A 17,982-nucleotide genomic window follows, 5' to 3' on the forward strand; every position below is an offset into this window, starting at 1 on the left:
TGGCTAAGAGAGATTGTATCTTGGAACAGCAGGGAACAATCGCATGATTTAAGTGGCGGCAGGGCTCCGAATGGGTGGGGAGCCATTGAGCTGATACAGATTTACATTGTTGAGAATTCAATTTGCCCCTTCGGCTCATCAAACTGCTTCAGATTTACACACCACCAATCCAATTTGTTTGTCGGCGCTCATCAGGATGTAGCGCCGGGCGTACATACTGTAATACCAATCCAATTTGCTCCTTCAGTGCTATACGTGCTAACTGCATAATAGAAAATAGCCCTTCTCTGAGGATGGTGATACCCTAATGATAAAATAAACACACAGACACACACACACACCAGGCTTTCCATTCATCACACTTGCCAAGCTCTGATAGCTTAATTGGACTTTGTGCTGAGGCAGAAAACGTACCTGGTTGTGGTTTCTTTCAATGTTTGGTCATTCAAATCATCACGTGGGTTCATGCTTCTGCAGTTACAGCTGTTACCACCACTGACAGAGCTGCTAGCGTTACACCAGTTCCAATATAAATAATTTCGTTTCGACTTCACCTGATCCAAGCAGTGCATTTTGGATGGGACTACAAGTAGTGTTTTTGTTTCACTGCTATGAAAAAAGTAAATAAATAAAATATAATAATGCTGCCTGATTTTAAAGTTGCATTTGTCAAGCTGTGGTAAAACTGTCAAGAGCGCAACACAAACCAGAAATGGAGACCATCTGCCTTCAAAGTAAAAGCTGCACCTTTTTAATTAGTTACATTTTCACTTTTAATATATAAGCTTCAAGTTTGTGTTGGACTTTTTAAAGTTTCATTAGTACTCAGTGGTTACTCAGCAACTATTTGCAGACATGTGGGCATCTTGCATGCAAACCACTGAAATCTGCTAGCGATCAAAGCAATCACAAGAAGGCTTTTGGTGCAGCGCTCTCTTTGCAGCCGTTCTCACTCATCAACACCCAGTAACCTCCTGCAACCCCTTGCCAACCGGCTGGGGGATACACTCTAGTGACCGGAGGTTGGCAGTAGGTCGCCAACAAGTCTCTGTATGTGACCGAGGCCTAATGAAAAAGAAACTCGAAGGGGCAAAGTAAATGAGAGCGAGTGAACACGAATCAGATAGCTCATTAATTTAAGCTACACAGGTATTGCAATGTATTGTAAAAACATTGCAATGTAGTGCAAAGTACTGGATAACTGCTGCATTGAGATACCTCTATTATCATGGACATCATGTTGCAACACTGTTGTATTATTGGTTATTCATTAACACCCTTCCACCCATTGGGAAAAAATAGAATTCATCCAGGAAACTCCAGTAATATCATAACAAAATGCGCAGTTTTAGAAAGGAGAAATAAAAACAGTGACTATGGTGTTACACAGAAGTGTGCAAAAGGGACTGATCAGGACCTTAATGTCTGTACGAAACTTAGTAAACATGCATTTTCACAATTTATGTCTGCATCAAAAGTGTGGCCCAACCGACCACTACTACCATCCTGAATGAGGTGCTGTTGCAGACCATTACATTTTAAATAACAATGACACGTGACAGAAATTCTTCAAACATAAAAAACTGGATCATAATATTAGTCATGATATGAGGATGAAGAAAGCTTGAAAACATATTGTGCTGATATAAACAGTGAAATTATCCAAATATAGAGTTTTTAGATCAAGCTGGAGGATGCTAATGATCGAGTATGTGAAAGTTGCTCCCTCCTCTTGTTGACTGTCTGGTTCAGCTATCTGTATTATTTTCCCTGTATAGTTTTTAATGGATTGTGTTTGACTGTTTTTATAGTTTATTGCTGACTGTTTACCATATGCTATAGAATTCTTTATATAGTATTTCCAACACCCGGTTCACTGACTTGATTGATTTATTGATAGCTACATTGTTCTGTTCATATTTAGTTTTGTTTCTTAACATCAGGCCAGTGAAAATACATGAAAAATGAGCGCTGTTAAGAAAGTTATTCATTAATTGGACTGCATTAGTTTTATTGGAGATTAGTCAGTGAAACATGTTTGGGGGGTTTGTTTCTCTATCATGACGGTTATATTGCAGTTATTAATTTGCCATGTGTGTCCATCATAAAATGAGGAAGGTGCACATTAACATTACACTATCCACTACAGACATGATGAAAAATGATGAAATAACATTGGTTATATTTTTTACTGTGATACATTTATTACTTTAATCAGCAGTTGTATACATTATCAGAAACAGAATACCAGCAATAGACTGACTGTTTATATGATAAAAGTGTGTTTGGGTGTCTTTGTGTAGGAGGCTAATCTTGGGGCGTGAAGTGGGCTCATCTGACACACACACACACACACACACACACACACACACACACACACGGAGCTCCCCACCAGGTGTACAAACAGACCTGCAGAGAGCTACTTAAAGAAGTTCCCAGCCTCCAATTAGCATTAATAGCCCTTAAACCATAGGGGAAATGCATAGGGGTTTTGGTATGCTAATCAAAGGGCTAAAGAAGTGATCCAGGGATAAAAGAGAGCATGAAGAATAGGATGAGTGAAACAGAGATAGACAGGGAGGCAGAAGAGAGGGGATAAAGACGGATCAGTCAGAAAGAGGCAAAGTGAGGGTGGAAAAGAGCAAAGTCTTCAAAGAGATTGGAGAGCTGCTCGACTTCAGGGTGGCCTGAATGCTGCAGCTTCATGAGGGACGGCTGCCGGCCTTAAACAGCCTGTGAACAATCAGCCTATCAGGGACTCTGTTATAGCTTTATTGACTAACAAGCTTGGGGTCACTTTAGTGTTAAAGAGATTGAGAGAAAATCAAGTTTTCCCCCTTACCTCCTTCAAACAATGAACTCCCTCTTGATAGCAAACTTCCTGAGCGCTTCAACAACAAAAACTATCATTCAGTTATTTCTGACGACAGCCAGACGTTGGAAAAACTAATTAAAAATACTCCACAGTGGCCATCAAAGGGCCATTCTCTGGCCTGGTGTGAGCAGGTATTGGGCTGTTCCCCTTTCCGTTTTACCACACCCTCCACTGGCTCCAATAGAGATAACAAGTCTTAATGCAACGGCAAACAGTCGAACGGCGCGCTGGGGCCGATGTGATTAATGTGTCCGATTAGTGAGCTCACAAAGTTATCGGGGAAGGTAAACGGTCCGAGAGGGTGTGTGGGCTGGAGGACGCCAACTCATATCCCACCTTTACTGGCCCCAGCAAGACTAATTGCTCTAATTAATGAACTAAACTGATAACAACAACTGGGAAGGGGGGGTACACTTTAAGGATTCCACACATTCGCACACTAAAGATTCAAAATGAACACTGGCACTGCTTTACCAACTGTTCTTTGTGCTAATACTGTTAGACTACATATAAAATGGAAAACTGGAAAATTCATGAAGGACCTCGAGTCAGGTCAAAACTTTATTGAATGCACAATCAGCTGTTGACAGTCAGATAAAGTGGCTGACACAAACAGGATTTACTTGGCTTGGCTGCCCATCTAAACATCGGCCACTTGTGAATATTTCGAAACTCTTTTCAGAATTTTTCATCACTTCAAAGAGAACGACTTCATCTTTGATCAGTTAACTAATAAACATTCTCTAAATTCAAAGCTTCATAGTCTATGGAGCTCACATTCAGTATGCAATGACCACAGTTTGCTTGATACTGAAACAATAATAAATCGAATCAAAATAATAAATTGTGACAAAACTGAGTAATTCATTATCTTTAAACCTCTAAAAGTCCAAAAGCTATAAGGCTCACTAACTCTCCATGTTTTGGGTATATAGTGGGTTTACATGAAATGTAACAACAGTAAAATAAAAAAGATAACTTACATGACCTGATGTTGCAAGTACACTTTTTTCTAATACTGTTTTTAAGAACTACTCTCTAACCATAAGTATAGTCAAAGCTCAAATGGCCTGTCTAAGATATGCACATACTATACTATGCACACTATCAAATGTAAACACTGTCACTGAAAAAGTGAGGAAGAAAAGGTCTTTGATAGCTTCACTGATAAAGGACTCTAAAGACCAATACTGATATCTGGTGATTTAAAAATCTGAAATATCTTTTTCAGTCACACCAAACTCAAACAGATTTTATTACCATTTGTTATGCATGAATGTGTATGAGTCATTATTAAGATAATATGACAATGCGGTTTAAAAATAATCTGCCTGACTCTGCTGCAGCTGGTTGTTGTTGTGTGTTGCTCCAAACACATCTTTAGGAATGCCACAAAAGTCACACAGCTCCCAACGGGTTTACTTTTTAATTCTCATTTACCTGCTATTATAAATGCCGACACCCATCGGCAAATGGCTAATATCAGCTGATTCATCGGTCAGGCCCTATTCTAAGACATCTTCTCTCACTTGTGTAAAGTTGAGGTAAGAACACAGTTTCCCTGCTCGTTAACACGCTCTCCTGTGTTGCTGACCACTTTACAGATGATGCATGTGCAAACGGTCGCATATCGAGACCCGCTAGCAGTCATCGAGAGCTCATTCATTCACGCTTGGGTTGGGGTTTAATGTTTGACTTTGCTGCTGGCACATTACTCACATGTGTTGTGGCTGGTGTCAGCTTGTTTGTCTTGCAACAGTAAATGCTGGAGAGGTGAACACCGGCCCTACCTACAGTGTCAATCAGCCTCTCCCAGCAGAGGGAGAGGCAGCAATGACACACATTACTGTATTATACAAGCAACTACACACACTTTATTTATACAACGCTGAACTGTTACATCTTTTTCAAACATTACGACAATAAACCAAACTCCAATTATCATTTTAAAAGAAAAATATTGTCTGTAAAATTGAGGTTGAAGGCAACTTTAACAACCGGTTTTGCCTGGAGCAGACACTCTGTAATTGTTCCCAGGCAAGACTTCCTTGTCTCATTTTCTTCTCTTCACATAAAAAGCTATTGCTCTTCATAATGACAAATAAGTGACAGGACAAACAGTGCACTATTCACTTACCCAGTATTTGATGAGGGCAATATAAATTTGAGAATACAGGTAGGGCAGGAAGTCAGAGATAAGAGTCATCGTATCAGCGACCTGAGGTCACGAACACTAAAGAGCTTTGCAGAATGCTGGTGTGGCCGCTGTCGAGCTGGGATTGGCTAAAAAAAGTCTGAAACTGCGGGCTTCGAATGACTCGCTGCCTCTACAGCTATGTTTGTTTGCCGTTGTCAGGGGAGGCCTGGCAAAACACAACACACACATACACACGCAGAAATTCAAAAAGATCAGCCAAACGCTATCAATAAAGCTGAATGTTTGCTTCGGTTTGTAGAGCTGGGAGGCTCGCAGGCACAACATTGGCATAGTGCAGTACAAACAGAGCGAAATGCCATCAGTAGCTCATGGCTCACAGCCTGCCGGGGCTCGGCTATGACACGTTGTGCCTTTAGCTGTTCTAAATGAAGACAAGAAGACACAGATGGCATCCATTTAATCCTCGCTGTGTAAGATTGTTTTTAACAAAGGCCTCTTCTCAGTGGCATCGTCTCAGACAAGAGGCAGCGATACATGACGGCGGACAATCTTCGGCTATTATCGCCACAGCGGCCCCTCATCGTTTGCGATGGCTCTCTAGTAGTTAGAATGATGGATGCGCTGCTGGTTGTAAAACAATGTTCGTGTTCAGCAGATCAGCGTGTAACGCCGGATCCTGTGGCAGGGCTCGGGCAACATGAGCAGCACACTTACGGCGGCTCGGGGGCAACGCTTTAACCAAACACTGGCGCTAAACTGCATGTGTGGTGCTCTTCACATGCGGTCACGTGGGACTGCTCCTCTATAGCATGGCTGTTCACAGAGCAGGGAACAACAAGACTCCTTCATATATGAAGCAAACAGAAGGGCTATAGGACTAATGCACAATTAAAATTCACATGCAGAGGGTGAGATCATTCGTGCAGGCTTTCAGGGAGCAGGGGTTTAGAGTGAAGAGAGCTGTCCACAGAACAAGGACGGTTACTGTATGCAGAAGAGCCATCTGTGTGTGAGCGCTTCCTATGAGCTCAAAACAAGTCTCCAGAAATTCTCCACTGCTCTGACAATTCACTCATGCTCTTATTAGCAGTTATTGAAGAGCTGGCAGGTAGCCATTTGTGTCACTTGACTAAAATCTTCTCTCATCTGAAGGGCAAAGTCATTCTGCCTGGCATCAGCTTTCCAACCACCTCCCAACCTTCCTCTTTCAGGACCATGTGAATGTTGTCGAGTTTCCCAGCAGGCAAGTCACTTTTTTGGCTTGTCCTCTCAGCCCTGCAGCTTTAGAAAATAAATGGTGACGTGCCAGGAGGGCTCCCAGAGTGCTTCCCAAACAGCACAAACGCAACCGTTTACAGGTTTCTGCCTCCTAACAGACATCACTTCCTGACCTCAAGGCCACGCTCTGCTCCTCTGCTGCTGTCAGTGTCTAGACTTGACAAACATAAGCACACAAGAGTGGAGCCATCATGTTCCCTGAAAGACCTTCACCCTGCTGTCTTTATACACACACTTAAACACAGGTCCAGTTGGACAGTGAGAAAGGATCAGTCTGCTCTTATATATATTTCTTGGGTTATTAGTCTTTTATTGAATCAGTTTATTAATGTGGCTATTTCTTCATAGCAATGGTAGCAGGATTATTCTAGCAATAGCAATGTCAGTTCACTACTGTGACCCAGTTTCACACAGCTTTTCTTTGGTTCCGTCTAAAGTCAAAAAGAGCAAATATCATTAATGTGTTCATGGCCTCAGAATCTCATCTCTGATTTTTGCGGATGATGTGGTTCTGTTGGCTTCATCGGGTGAGGGCCTCCAGCTCGCACTGGAGCGGTTCGCAGCCGAGTGTAACGCAGCGGGAATGAGGATCAGCACCTCCAAATCTGAGGCCATGGTTCTCAGCCGGAAAAGGGTGGAGTGCCCACTCCGGGTCGGGGATGAGTTCCTGCCCCAAGTGGAGGAGTTCAAGTATCTCGGGGTCTTGTTCGCGAGTGATGGGAGAAGGGAGCTGGAGATCGACAGACGGATTGGGGCTGCGGCTGCAGTAATGCGGACGCTGCACCGGTCCGTCGTGGTGAAGAGGGAGCTGAGTGTAAAAGCGAAGCTCTCAATTTACCGGTCGATCTACGTCCCTACCCTCACCTATGGCCACGAGCTGTGGGTAGTGACCGAAAGAACGAGATCGCGGATACAAGCGGCGGAAATGAGCTTCCTCCGAAGGGTGGCTGGCCTCTCCCTTAGAGATAGGGTGAGAAGTTCGGCCATCCGGGAGGGGCTTAGAGTAGAGCAGCTGCTGCTCCACATCGAAAGGAGCCAGCTGAGGTGGTTCGGGCATCTGGCAAGGATGCCCCCTGGGCGCCTCCTGGGCGAGGTGTTCCAGGCATGTCCCACCGGGAGGAGGCCCCGGGGCAGACCCAGGACACGCTGGAGAGATTATATCTCTCGGCTGGCCTGGGAACGCCTTGGTATTCCCCCGGACAAGCTGGAGGAGGTGGCTGGGGAGAGGGAGGTCTGGACCTCTTTGCTTAGGCTGCTACCCCCGCGACCCGACCTCGGATAAGCGGATGAAGATGGATGGATGGATGGATGGTGTTCATTTCAGGCACTGACGTGCGGTTCAAACCATATGTCCACAAGGGACAGCCAGGATGATAGCTTAAAAGGAGAGAAGGTAAAATGTTTTCTCAGAGACAGAACTTTACCGAGGAGGATGGACTAAAACCAAGTTTAAGAAAAGCAAGGATTATCGTGACATGTGAATCACGGAAAGCCTCTCTGGGAGAGTCCAAGAATAAAAATATGGTACAAAGTGCTGCATCAGGTTAAAATGTACCTGTTAAATATCAGAATTTGGTAAAACTGGTAATTTTGACTTCAAAATTACAGAAATAATTCTCATCTTTCAGGAACCAGTTGAATTTTCTCTCTAGCGCAAATCTCGTTTAAAGAGTGCTTGTAAAATGGGCCTGCTGCCAGGTCATAAAAAAATTCAGTTAAAGGTTTTAATAATTTCATTGCAGCGCTAAACAGTTTCATTGTAGCAAGATAAGTATTGTCCTCCAAGATGAGAGACATTAACTAAATTTTAATGCTGTGTTTCCCTTCTAAGCATGAAGAGAATCCTGTAGGGTTTTAGCAGCTTTAACTACACATCACTGGCATCCAGGTGTCATCTACAGGAAAATATCTCCTCTTTGGCACCTTTCTCTTTCTTTACAAACACGTGGAGCAGCGGCTAGTTTTGTTTCTACTCCTGGCTTTTCCACATCTTTCCACCCATCAGCATCCACCCCATCTTCTTGCTCTGAAATCACTCATGATTTGTCCACTGATAGAGTTGTGGCGCTGGTCTGATGTCACTCAAAATCTCCCTCAAAGCCCATTCTAGGTAACCACGTTACAGGCAGAATACATCCTCCCTCTGCTCCCTCACCGTCCACTGCATTTCTTCCAGAAGCTGGGCTCCCGATTCAATTTTTGCATCGATCTCGTGCAAAAAGAACAGCAAAGAAATCAGATCAGAGGAGTACTAAAAGCTTTCCCTCCAAATCAATCAAAATACATGAATAAGTTACTGGTGCCTTAGTATGTTTTAGGGCATATTACCTTAGTTATGCCATTTCAAATATGAAATCAAAACTACCGTAATCTATAGCAAAACTTCACATTATTTTCATTACTGGCCATGCTGCAGCCAGTGCAAAGATAATGGCTTAATGGCTGGTTGCAAGTCTCATATATTATGCCTGATGGAAAAACTGTGTCTAAATAAATGAATGGTTTCTGATTAATAGACTCATCTTTTCTCTCTCAAATCACTGGATAGGAAAACTGCTAAGCATACATGCGTTCCTGTGTGTGACTGCGCGAGTTGTCCTGCAGTCTGTCGGTGCACAGCGGCCGACTGGCTCCAGGTCCAACTGTGGCAAGGCCCGGGCAAATTCCTCACCCGGGTGCCCGAGTACTTAGACGTGTCACGGCCAACTTTGATGGATGACTTCTTGAAGGTAAAGAGATATGCATTTTACTGCTCGAAGCCTCCGCAGCGTCGCAGAGGGGGAGTATTCACGTGTGCACACAGTCATCAACATTGTGCCACTTACAGTGTGCATCACGGCCTTTTGTTAGCCAATGCTTAGTTCACTCTTGACAGCATCTCTCATTTTGTGACAACTTCTTATCCGGCGCTGGACAGCGGACAGAATTAACTTGCAGATTAAATGTTTGTGACTAGTATTGATTTATAGATCTGAACCAAAGTGAGACGTGTGCGTGCATGCGTGTGTGTCGGTGAGGCTGTGTTCTGATGGCCTGCATTAAAAAGAGTAATAACCTCACAGATGGTGAGGGGCCGGTCCGGAGCAGGCTATGTGATGGAGAACAATCGTTGGGACTTGATTGCTCAAGGAACACAAGGCAGACCTGACAGGGGGAGGGGTACCAGTATCTATCTATATAGATAGATAGATGTGAGTGTGTGGATGTGAAGGAGAAAACTGCTGGAGGGGGTTGTTTAAGTTTAACTAGGCCACTGCTACCCATTACATGACTGACAATGATGTGGTTTGTCGCACACACAGAGTAGATCAAATCAAATTTCATATGCTGCTCCTGGCTTTCATATATTTGATTCATCATCACCTCAAGTATGTGGAAATCATTTGTATTCGTTCACAGCAGCACATTCATTCCTCCCTGTGGAGAGATGATTCAGTATTATATGGATAGGTGCAAAAGTCAGCCAGTGTAAAAGGACAATAAATCCTACTGTCACTTATGCAAAGTGATGTAAATGGGGTCCCTGATTAAGACACAGAGTCATTTAAAAAACAGGGACTGGCAGAACCTTGACACACACACTCAGTCTCCAGCTCTCACTTTTATACATGTATGTGCGCGCATACACACACACACACACGGTTCCATGTATCTCGAGACCTCTCTCTCTCTCTCTCTCACACACACACACACACACACACACACACACACACACACTCACACACATGCTAAAATCCCCAGCCGCCCTGCGCCTGCCACCAGAGCAGTTTATCAAGTAATTATTGTTTGATTACAGCGTTTCATTATCTGCGCTGATTGAGTCACAACCGACGGCAAAGGTCAAGCGCCATTAACGCGCTGCTCCCGAAACATATTTCCGCGCCGTCCGCGTGTTTGCCCTCCCTCTCCTCTGAAAGGGCTAATTGCAAATGCATTTGTTTGAGGAAGAGGAGAGGAGAACACCCGCTCCAATCTCCCCCAAGTCCCAGTGAGACGGAATTATCAATGCTGTCCATAGTGTTCGTACAGCGACACACACACACACACACACACACACACACACACGGACGTACCAGCAGAGACACATGGGAGCTTTTTGGAAACGTACGCAATCAGACTTAACAACTGATACCAATCAAACACACATCCAACAGCTTTCATTAAACCGTTTTGGACAATAAGCGCGTGATTGGCTACTTATAATTTTACATATTAATAACGAGTCTTTAAGGCGCATATCTGAGCAGCATAATCGTTGCATTTATCGAAATGTAAGAACTTAAACCTCAGGATTCGCTCTTTTAGCACTTTTCTTTTTTGCTTGTGAAGTTTGGAATTTTTTCAGATACACTGAAGGATAAATCGATACCTCTTTATTTTGATAATTTTTCTTTTAAATTACAAACAAACCAGGTAAAACCTCTAAGAGATTTTGTAGCACATTAGAAAAAGATATTTTGGGGGGTTCCACAGTCTAGTAAGCTTTTACTTCGTCTGTTTATTTATAACCAGTTCTTTGAGTCCTGATTTTTTTCAAGAAGCTTTGAATAAGATAAGATAAGATAACCTTTATTAGTCCCACACGTGGGAAATTTGTTTTGTCACAGCAGGAAGTGGACAGTGCAAAAGTTATGACGCAAAAATTAGATAAGAATTTTCTCACAAAGTGAAAGTTAGATCGAAATAACTTCCTCTGTGCTGCTGACGAACCAAGGGCTGTTTTCTTGTCAATTCTCAACAGGTCATTTTGACCCAGTTACAATTATAGTGGCATTTAATTTCAGTTTTTGGTTAGCGTCCAGGGTTTACCATACATTCACAAACTGTCAATGAGCTGGATAAAGAGCCACATAACCTGTGTGGCTCTACACGGGTAGATCTCTGTACTGTAAACATAAATGCATCAAACAAACCATTGTGTAATACATGTAATGGCTCCATACCTTGGCGGGAAACCGATCTCTTGTTCATGCAGACGTTCTTTGAACACTGACAGCTCTTTATCAAACTCTAAAAGCTGTGGAAAGCAAAACAAAAAGACAGAGGCGTCAATAAAACAACTACATATACCATTTCAGTTATTTTCTCACTGATGGGGTATTAATCAAAAAGCTGCTCTCAAAAATATATTCTTATCTCAAAAACTGACCAGATCAAAGTTTATATTAAAATATGGATCCAACAAACAGACACATGATAAGACATCATGCATGTCTTTGGACTGACTTTAATTTGATTTCTGATAATGACTGAACCCTACTACTGTTGAAGGAAAGTATGGGGGTATCTTCCTGTTAAAAGGGAGTTTTTTCTCTCCACTTTTTCCAAGTGCTTGCTCATACAGGGTCATCTAATTGTGGGAGTTTTGACTTTACCTCTTTTCCTTATAAGAAAAAAGCACCTTGAGGTGGCTGTTGTGATTCTGTGCTATATAAATAAAACTGAACTGAACTGAATAAGCCAGAGGGGAGACGTGGACAAGGTAGCAGATCATATTCAAATCATATTAAAAATGCAACAAATTCTTTGTCAAATGCAAGATTTACATGATATACAATGTACAAAAAAGCAAGTCTCTCAAGAAAACCAACACAAGGTGATAAAGACGGAGAATGAGGCTCACATCTTCGGCCTTATTCAATGAAGTCCACATACCCCATGCTGGCAGGTATCGACAGCAGCTGACCAGTGTGTGTGTGTGTGTGTGTCACTAGCTCTTTCCTACAGGGGTGGGGGGGTATAACTTTCCACACTGACAGTGCATCCACACACTCTTCATCAATCATGTCTCCTCACCCAGCTGTACTCACTCACTAGAGTGTACACACACACTTCCCCCAATTTCCCCCCTTTCACAAAACCCATAAATCATTAGTGAAAAGTGCAATTAGCGGCTCCTTGTACACATTAATTATCTGCGAGATGAACAGGTAGCTAGGGCACCTGCATGACTGCCTTCCTGAGAGACTGACAGCGACGTTTCCCAGCAACACCCTCCCGGAGGACCGCTCGCAGGTCCCGCCCTTTCCTTTCAAACAGGAAGACGTGCAGACGGAGGCGAGTCGTGTTTGTTTAGTAGTAAATTAGGCTATTGTACACGTTTCAAACACCATGCTACAATGATGGCCCGATGAAGACATCACCCGCAATAGTATGAGTGTGACAGCTTAACATTAATGACATTACGTCGGTGTATTACATGCAGCAATATGTTGATGGCTACACGATGAAATATCCAAATATTACCCATGAGCACCACGTCATCGCTGTTATTTGGAAGGACGTCCTCGCAAAGTGGAGACGGTGTCATGTCGGCGTTATGATATTAGAAGAAGGTAACTGCTGTTCTCCGTGTGCGCTGACATATTTATACATACGTGTATAACCGTCTAAGCGTTGTCTTCACATCAACGCTGAGTACGCACTTACACAAAAAATAAATAAATAAGCCCGTCGGTGTGTTCCTTCACGATGATGCTCTGCAGTGTTTGTGTGATTACGTGTCAGTGGTGTAGAACAGTGGCCATTACTTGAGGCAGAGGGGGCCTCGCAGACAGAGTCTCAGCGGTTCAGGAGGGCAGATGTGCTGCATTCATCAAACTCACACTGCCGGGGTCACAGGAGAGACTCACACACTGTGGATGAGGGATGGCAGAGCAGGGGATGCAACCCCACGCTCCACTGTACACAACCATCTCACCATCCAGCCACTGATGGCTTCTTTCAGTGCTGTTTTTTTCACATCTGACCAATACGGGGCTCTTCAGGCTGATCGAAAGCATTACTACTAATTGAGAGATTAAAAAAGATGTTGTAAAGATAAGTGAACCAATGTATATTTAGCATTACATTCTCATACTGGTGTAACAGAGAGCGTTGGAATACTCAATCACTGTTTTGAAGCCTCTGTATGAGTGTTATATAAGGTGGGTATAAGCCTCCAATGAATTTAGTGTCACAGGCTGGGTCTCCGACCCAGCACTCTGAGTTTTCTTTGTATTTTTTGATATGTTATTAGTTTGTGTTATTTCCTATTTTGCCTTTAGTTTAGGCAGTTATTGGTTATTGTTCCTGGGTTTTCTATGTTTTGGGGTTTGGTATTTATTCATCACGTGTTGGGTCTGTTGAGTTGTGTTGTCATGTTTAGTTGTTAGTATTTCCTGTTTTATTTTGACAATGTCATGTGTTCTTTGTTCATTGTATTTAGCTTTCTCTCCTGGTCCTGTCATTAGGTTTATGTCTGTCAGCTGTTTCCCCATGTGTCCCCACTTCCCCTGATCACCTCATGTCTGTATTTAAGCCTTTTGTTTTCTTCATGCCATTGTCGGTTCGTCTGTTTATCTCACCAGGGTCACAGTTTTAGTCATGGTCTTAGCCTGTTTACCTCACCTCACCTCAGTCATAGTTCTAGTTTTCATCTGTTATGTATTATTAGTCTTAGTCATGGTCTTTGTTTATTATTTTTCCACCACAGTCATAGTTTAGGTTTTGGTCTCAGTACCATTTAGTATTTTGTTTCTTAGTGTTTTGCCTGTTTGTTTTTGGTCTCTTGGTTCATTTCCCTGCCGTCATCGCATTAAAGGTTCACCTTTCTGTTAATCATTACAATTCCTCCTCATCATCTGCTTTTGGGTCCTGTTTCCACACACATTGGCGCACCCCGCCGTGACATTTAGCACATCTTGTATCAGTCAACAGTTTTCCTCAGTCCCTCTGGTATTTGTTTCAGTGTCTTCCCTCAAAGTTTAGAGTAGAATAACTCTGTAGCGTTAAACTAGCGTTTAGACGCTAATATTTATTAGAATTGATCTCTATTGACAACATAGTCATATATATAGTGCCAAATAACAACAACAGTCACCTCAAGGTGCTTTATATTATAAGACAAACATCCAACAGAAAGAAAACCCAAATAATCAGACGACTGCGGGAAGGAAAAACTCCCTTTTAGCAGGAAGAAACCTTCTGCAGAACCAGGCTCAGGGAGGGGCAGCCATCTGCTGCGACCGGTTAGGGGTGAGGGTGTCTGTTTCCTGAATCCAAACTGGAAGCTGGTTCCAGGGAAGAGAAACTTGGAAGTTAAAGGCTCTCTCTGCCCTTTTACTGTCCTAAGCCCAACAAGTAAGTCAGCAGTCTGAGAGTGAAGTGCTCTATTGGGATGATACGTTATTATAAGGTTTTTAAGACAAGGCGGGGCCTGATTATTCAAGACCTTGTATGTGAACTGTGAATGTGTGACTGAAGAGGCACATTATTCAAAAGAAAAAAAAAGAAAATATGCACACAACATATATCCCATATTTTTTCCCTTTAAGGCTATTTTGCTTCCTCTGTTAAACATCTTGATGTATTTCAGAAAGTTTTGTGTATCGCTGTTATTGCAGGAAACATATAGTGACAGTATTGTGAGTTATAGTGCGAAGTATCTGTGCATTCACAGGTGTGATAATGTTTGAGGTAAAGCAGCTCAGACTGATAGAGTGTGACAGTTTAAATAACAGGGGATAAGCAACATATGGCTGTGTGTATTCAAGTAGTGTGTGTGTGTTCGTGTGCCTTAAGTGAATGTTGAGTAATTCACCCAGGTGAATGGAAAACCCTGCAGTCACAAATTTCACACTACATTTCATCCCGGGTCAATTAAGCAGAATGCTCTGGTGCTGTGTTAGGTCAGTGCTTTAAAAAAAGAAGCAGAAGAAGAAGAAGAAGAAAGCATCTGATATCAGTTCAAGGCCTCGTGACATTATAAAGCCAGCAGGAGTTTGTAAACCAGAAATGACCTTGTGGGAGTTGTGGAGGAGGTGGCGTGAGATGATGCCACTCTGGCAATGCTAAGGAGGGGGAAAAGATGAAGAAGTGTCCGGATAAAAACTACCTTGTCATGGGCTCAAATTTCTGACTGTGCTTGGATAATCGCCGCGCTCTTAAATCAGACTGGCGTTGATAGCTAAGAGGCAGGAAGCCGAGAGGGGTACAAAGAGGGCGAAAGGGCATCTTGGGCCTCCGAGTGTTCCTCTCAGCATGCTGCCCGCTCATCCACCAACTGTAATTGTGCTTTGATTTACGCATCGTCAAATATCCCCCGTGACAACACCTGCTGCTGTTAAAACTCATCAATAAATGTTGGGGTGAAAGGTCATTTAATTTGATTTTTACACCTCACACTTGGCTTTCATTGCAGGGGCTGTATTTTCCCCGCTTTTTTTATGGGATCTTCATTATTTTGTGCAGAAAACCGATAAACCGTCAGCGACGCCGGCCGGGGATGGCTGATTGGGAGCTGAGATGGGCCGACCAAGGCTGGATTTAACTTCACAATTATTCTGATAAAATAAAATAAAAAAATAAAAAACGTAAAAAAATTCAACGGCAGCTTGGGCCCACTGTCTCTTAGAGCCATATATTCTGATAAGCCTAAGTAAGCTGTCAATACTTTCCTAAAGCGTTCAGAAGAAAGGCGAGTTAAATTAAAAGAAATACTCATTGTAGCATCAATTTATATAAAGGTCAGATTTCATTTAGCATGGCTTCTGTATTGCCACTTAAGTGCTCTGACAGGTGAAATATGAAAGAACTTCGGGCTGAGGCAGCATTTGTTCTTTAGGGGGTTTTTTTTATGTCCCTCTCATGTTTAAAATGTCTCCGGGCTTTTGAGTAATGCTGAAGACTACGCTGCCAGCATGACAAGGAGAGGCACGCCAGACAGAAAGGTTCATCACTTGCTAAAGCTAGTACACAAACGCACCCTCCTCCCCTCTCCTGGTCCCCCCCCAATCTGCCGACACACGCTGATAAAGTTACAATAAAGAGATACTGAAACAAAATCAATGGGAGTGGAGGAGGGAGACTTGCCCTGTGTGTGTTTGTGCGTGTCTTCCAGGAAAGGCAGAAACTGCACGAGTGTGCACCATGGATGCTTGCACAGCCTCACAAACACACACACCACGCTCCTCCCATCTTTCCACCGGAGCAAGGCCCCATGGTGCCCCTTGACGCCATGAGCGCCCAGAAAATTTAATCTTCCCAAATACTCATCAGGGCTCTCCATCGTCCTGCCGTGACAGCGCCGGGGATAATTAATTATACAATTTCGATGGGAATATCGACTAAACAAACCTATTAATCATAGCAAAAGTCAATAGGCATGGACACATTCAATCATGTCCCGGCCAATGATTACTCCTCTCAAAATACAATAATTATTTTCAAGAGCTGCCTCGAATTAAATTTCTGTCAAGCTGGTACAAGTCTTGCAGTTGATGAAGGATGCAATGGATTTTTTTTCTTTCCCCCCCTTCCCCAGTGGAGGAGTGTAAGGAGGGACATTTATCCTTTTGGAAAGGTAGTTTGTTTTATAAGGATCATAACACGGTGTGTTTAACTAGACCATGACCATCAGATTATCTCTGATGCCCCCATTATGTCATCCATCTTGTCTGGCTTGGTGAGGAGGCAGAGAGAGAGGGAGGAAGGGAGAAGGAAATGAAGGTGAAGGGAGGGTGGGGTACCTCAGCCTCCCCACAGCTACTGTTTCGCAGTTAGGGGACATTTCTGCTGGTCAGATTCAATCATGCTTTACTGGACAGCATGCAATCAGACATCCACATCGACTTTCCTTACTGAAGACTCGCAGTCTTCTACATTTTACCTTATAAGCAAGAATGTTTATTTTCTAGTTTCTGGATTATTTGGCTACCTTAATATGCATTTACAGTAAAAACGCTTAAAATAAGTCCATAATAGGATATACTGTATCTCAGCAGTTGAAGAAGAAAGAAGAAAAACAGAAGGACACGTGTTTTGGAGGCACTGAGCTTGCTTGAAGCCAAACAAATGTCACATAAAAGATAATGCTGAACTCAGTAAATTTTGGAAGTTAAGGAAAGTAACTGAAAATACTTTTTTTCCCCCACAATTCCAATTCCAAAATATGCCAGCTTACTTTGAACCATCTGTTTGGCTGCGTTAGGCCACTCTAAACAATTGAAAATATTCAGTGGCTTCATTTAATTTATTGACACGCAAACACGGCTAATGGAAAATCAAGTGGGCGCTTTTTTTCAGCTCAGTGAGATGCACGTCACGTGACTTATAAACGCACAGAGCAGGAAAATCAACATTATCATGCGGCATATGAATAAACCCCGGACGGCCCAAGAAAATCAATATAATTACATGGATTTAAAAATATATATATTTCTCAATGTGACAAGAGACATGTGCAAAATCATGCAACTTCACTTAAAAAGGCATGAATTGAATTAGCAGTAATAACGAGCTCACATTAAACCACACTGTCCTTGTGATACAAACCCAGTGCAAGTTCATAAATGATAACGCTGATTTATTACCCAAAACTTTAACTTAACAAGGTTAATAAACTCTGCCGCTTCACTGCCAATTCTGCTGTGTGTGTGTGTGTGTTTGTCATTCATGTTTTTTAACAAGGTCCAACTTTGAACTACTTAATGTAATATACAACCATATAAAAGTGGAAGTGCGTTCCTCTGCTGTTTTTCTTCTGCAGACGCTGAACACGTCTCGTCTGCACTGAGTGCTGCTTAAAAGTTATTCCCTACATTTGGCCTCTTGACTGGGGAAAAAGAGTGTTTGTTTGTTAGGTATGTGAGGGCATCTGCACCACTCAGGTCAGCAGCTGCAACCTAATTAT

At 42.7% G+C, this 17,982-nt stretch overlaps 1 protein-coding gene across 2 annotated transcripts in view; it reads right to left on the minus strand.

Annotated features, from left to right (window-relative positions):
* Positions 1-17,982, minus strand: part of inpp5a (inositol polyphosphate-5-phosphatase A) — a 161,504-nt gene that overhangs the window by 7,487 nt on the left and 136,035 nt on the right. For both annotated transcript variants that reach the window (XM_023155623.3, XM_004554565.3), the window contains exon 12: positions 11,255-11,328. In XM_023155623.3, coding sequence (XP_023011391.1) covers positions 11,255-11,328 — 74 coding nt within the window. The remainder of the gene's footprint in view (positions 1-11,254; positions 11,329-17,982) is intronic.

This window comes from Maylandia zebra, linkage group LG13 (assembly GCF_041146795.1).
Source record: "Maylandia zebra isolate NMK-2024a linkage group LG13, Mzebra_GT3a, whole genome shotgun sequence".
NCBI lineage: Eukaryota > Metazoa > Chordata > Actinopteri > Cichliformes > Cichlidae > Maylandia > Maylandia zebra.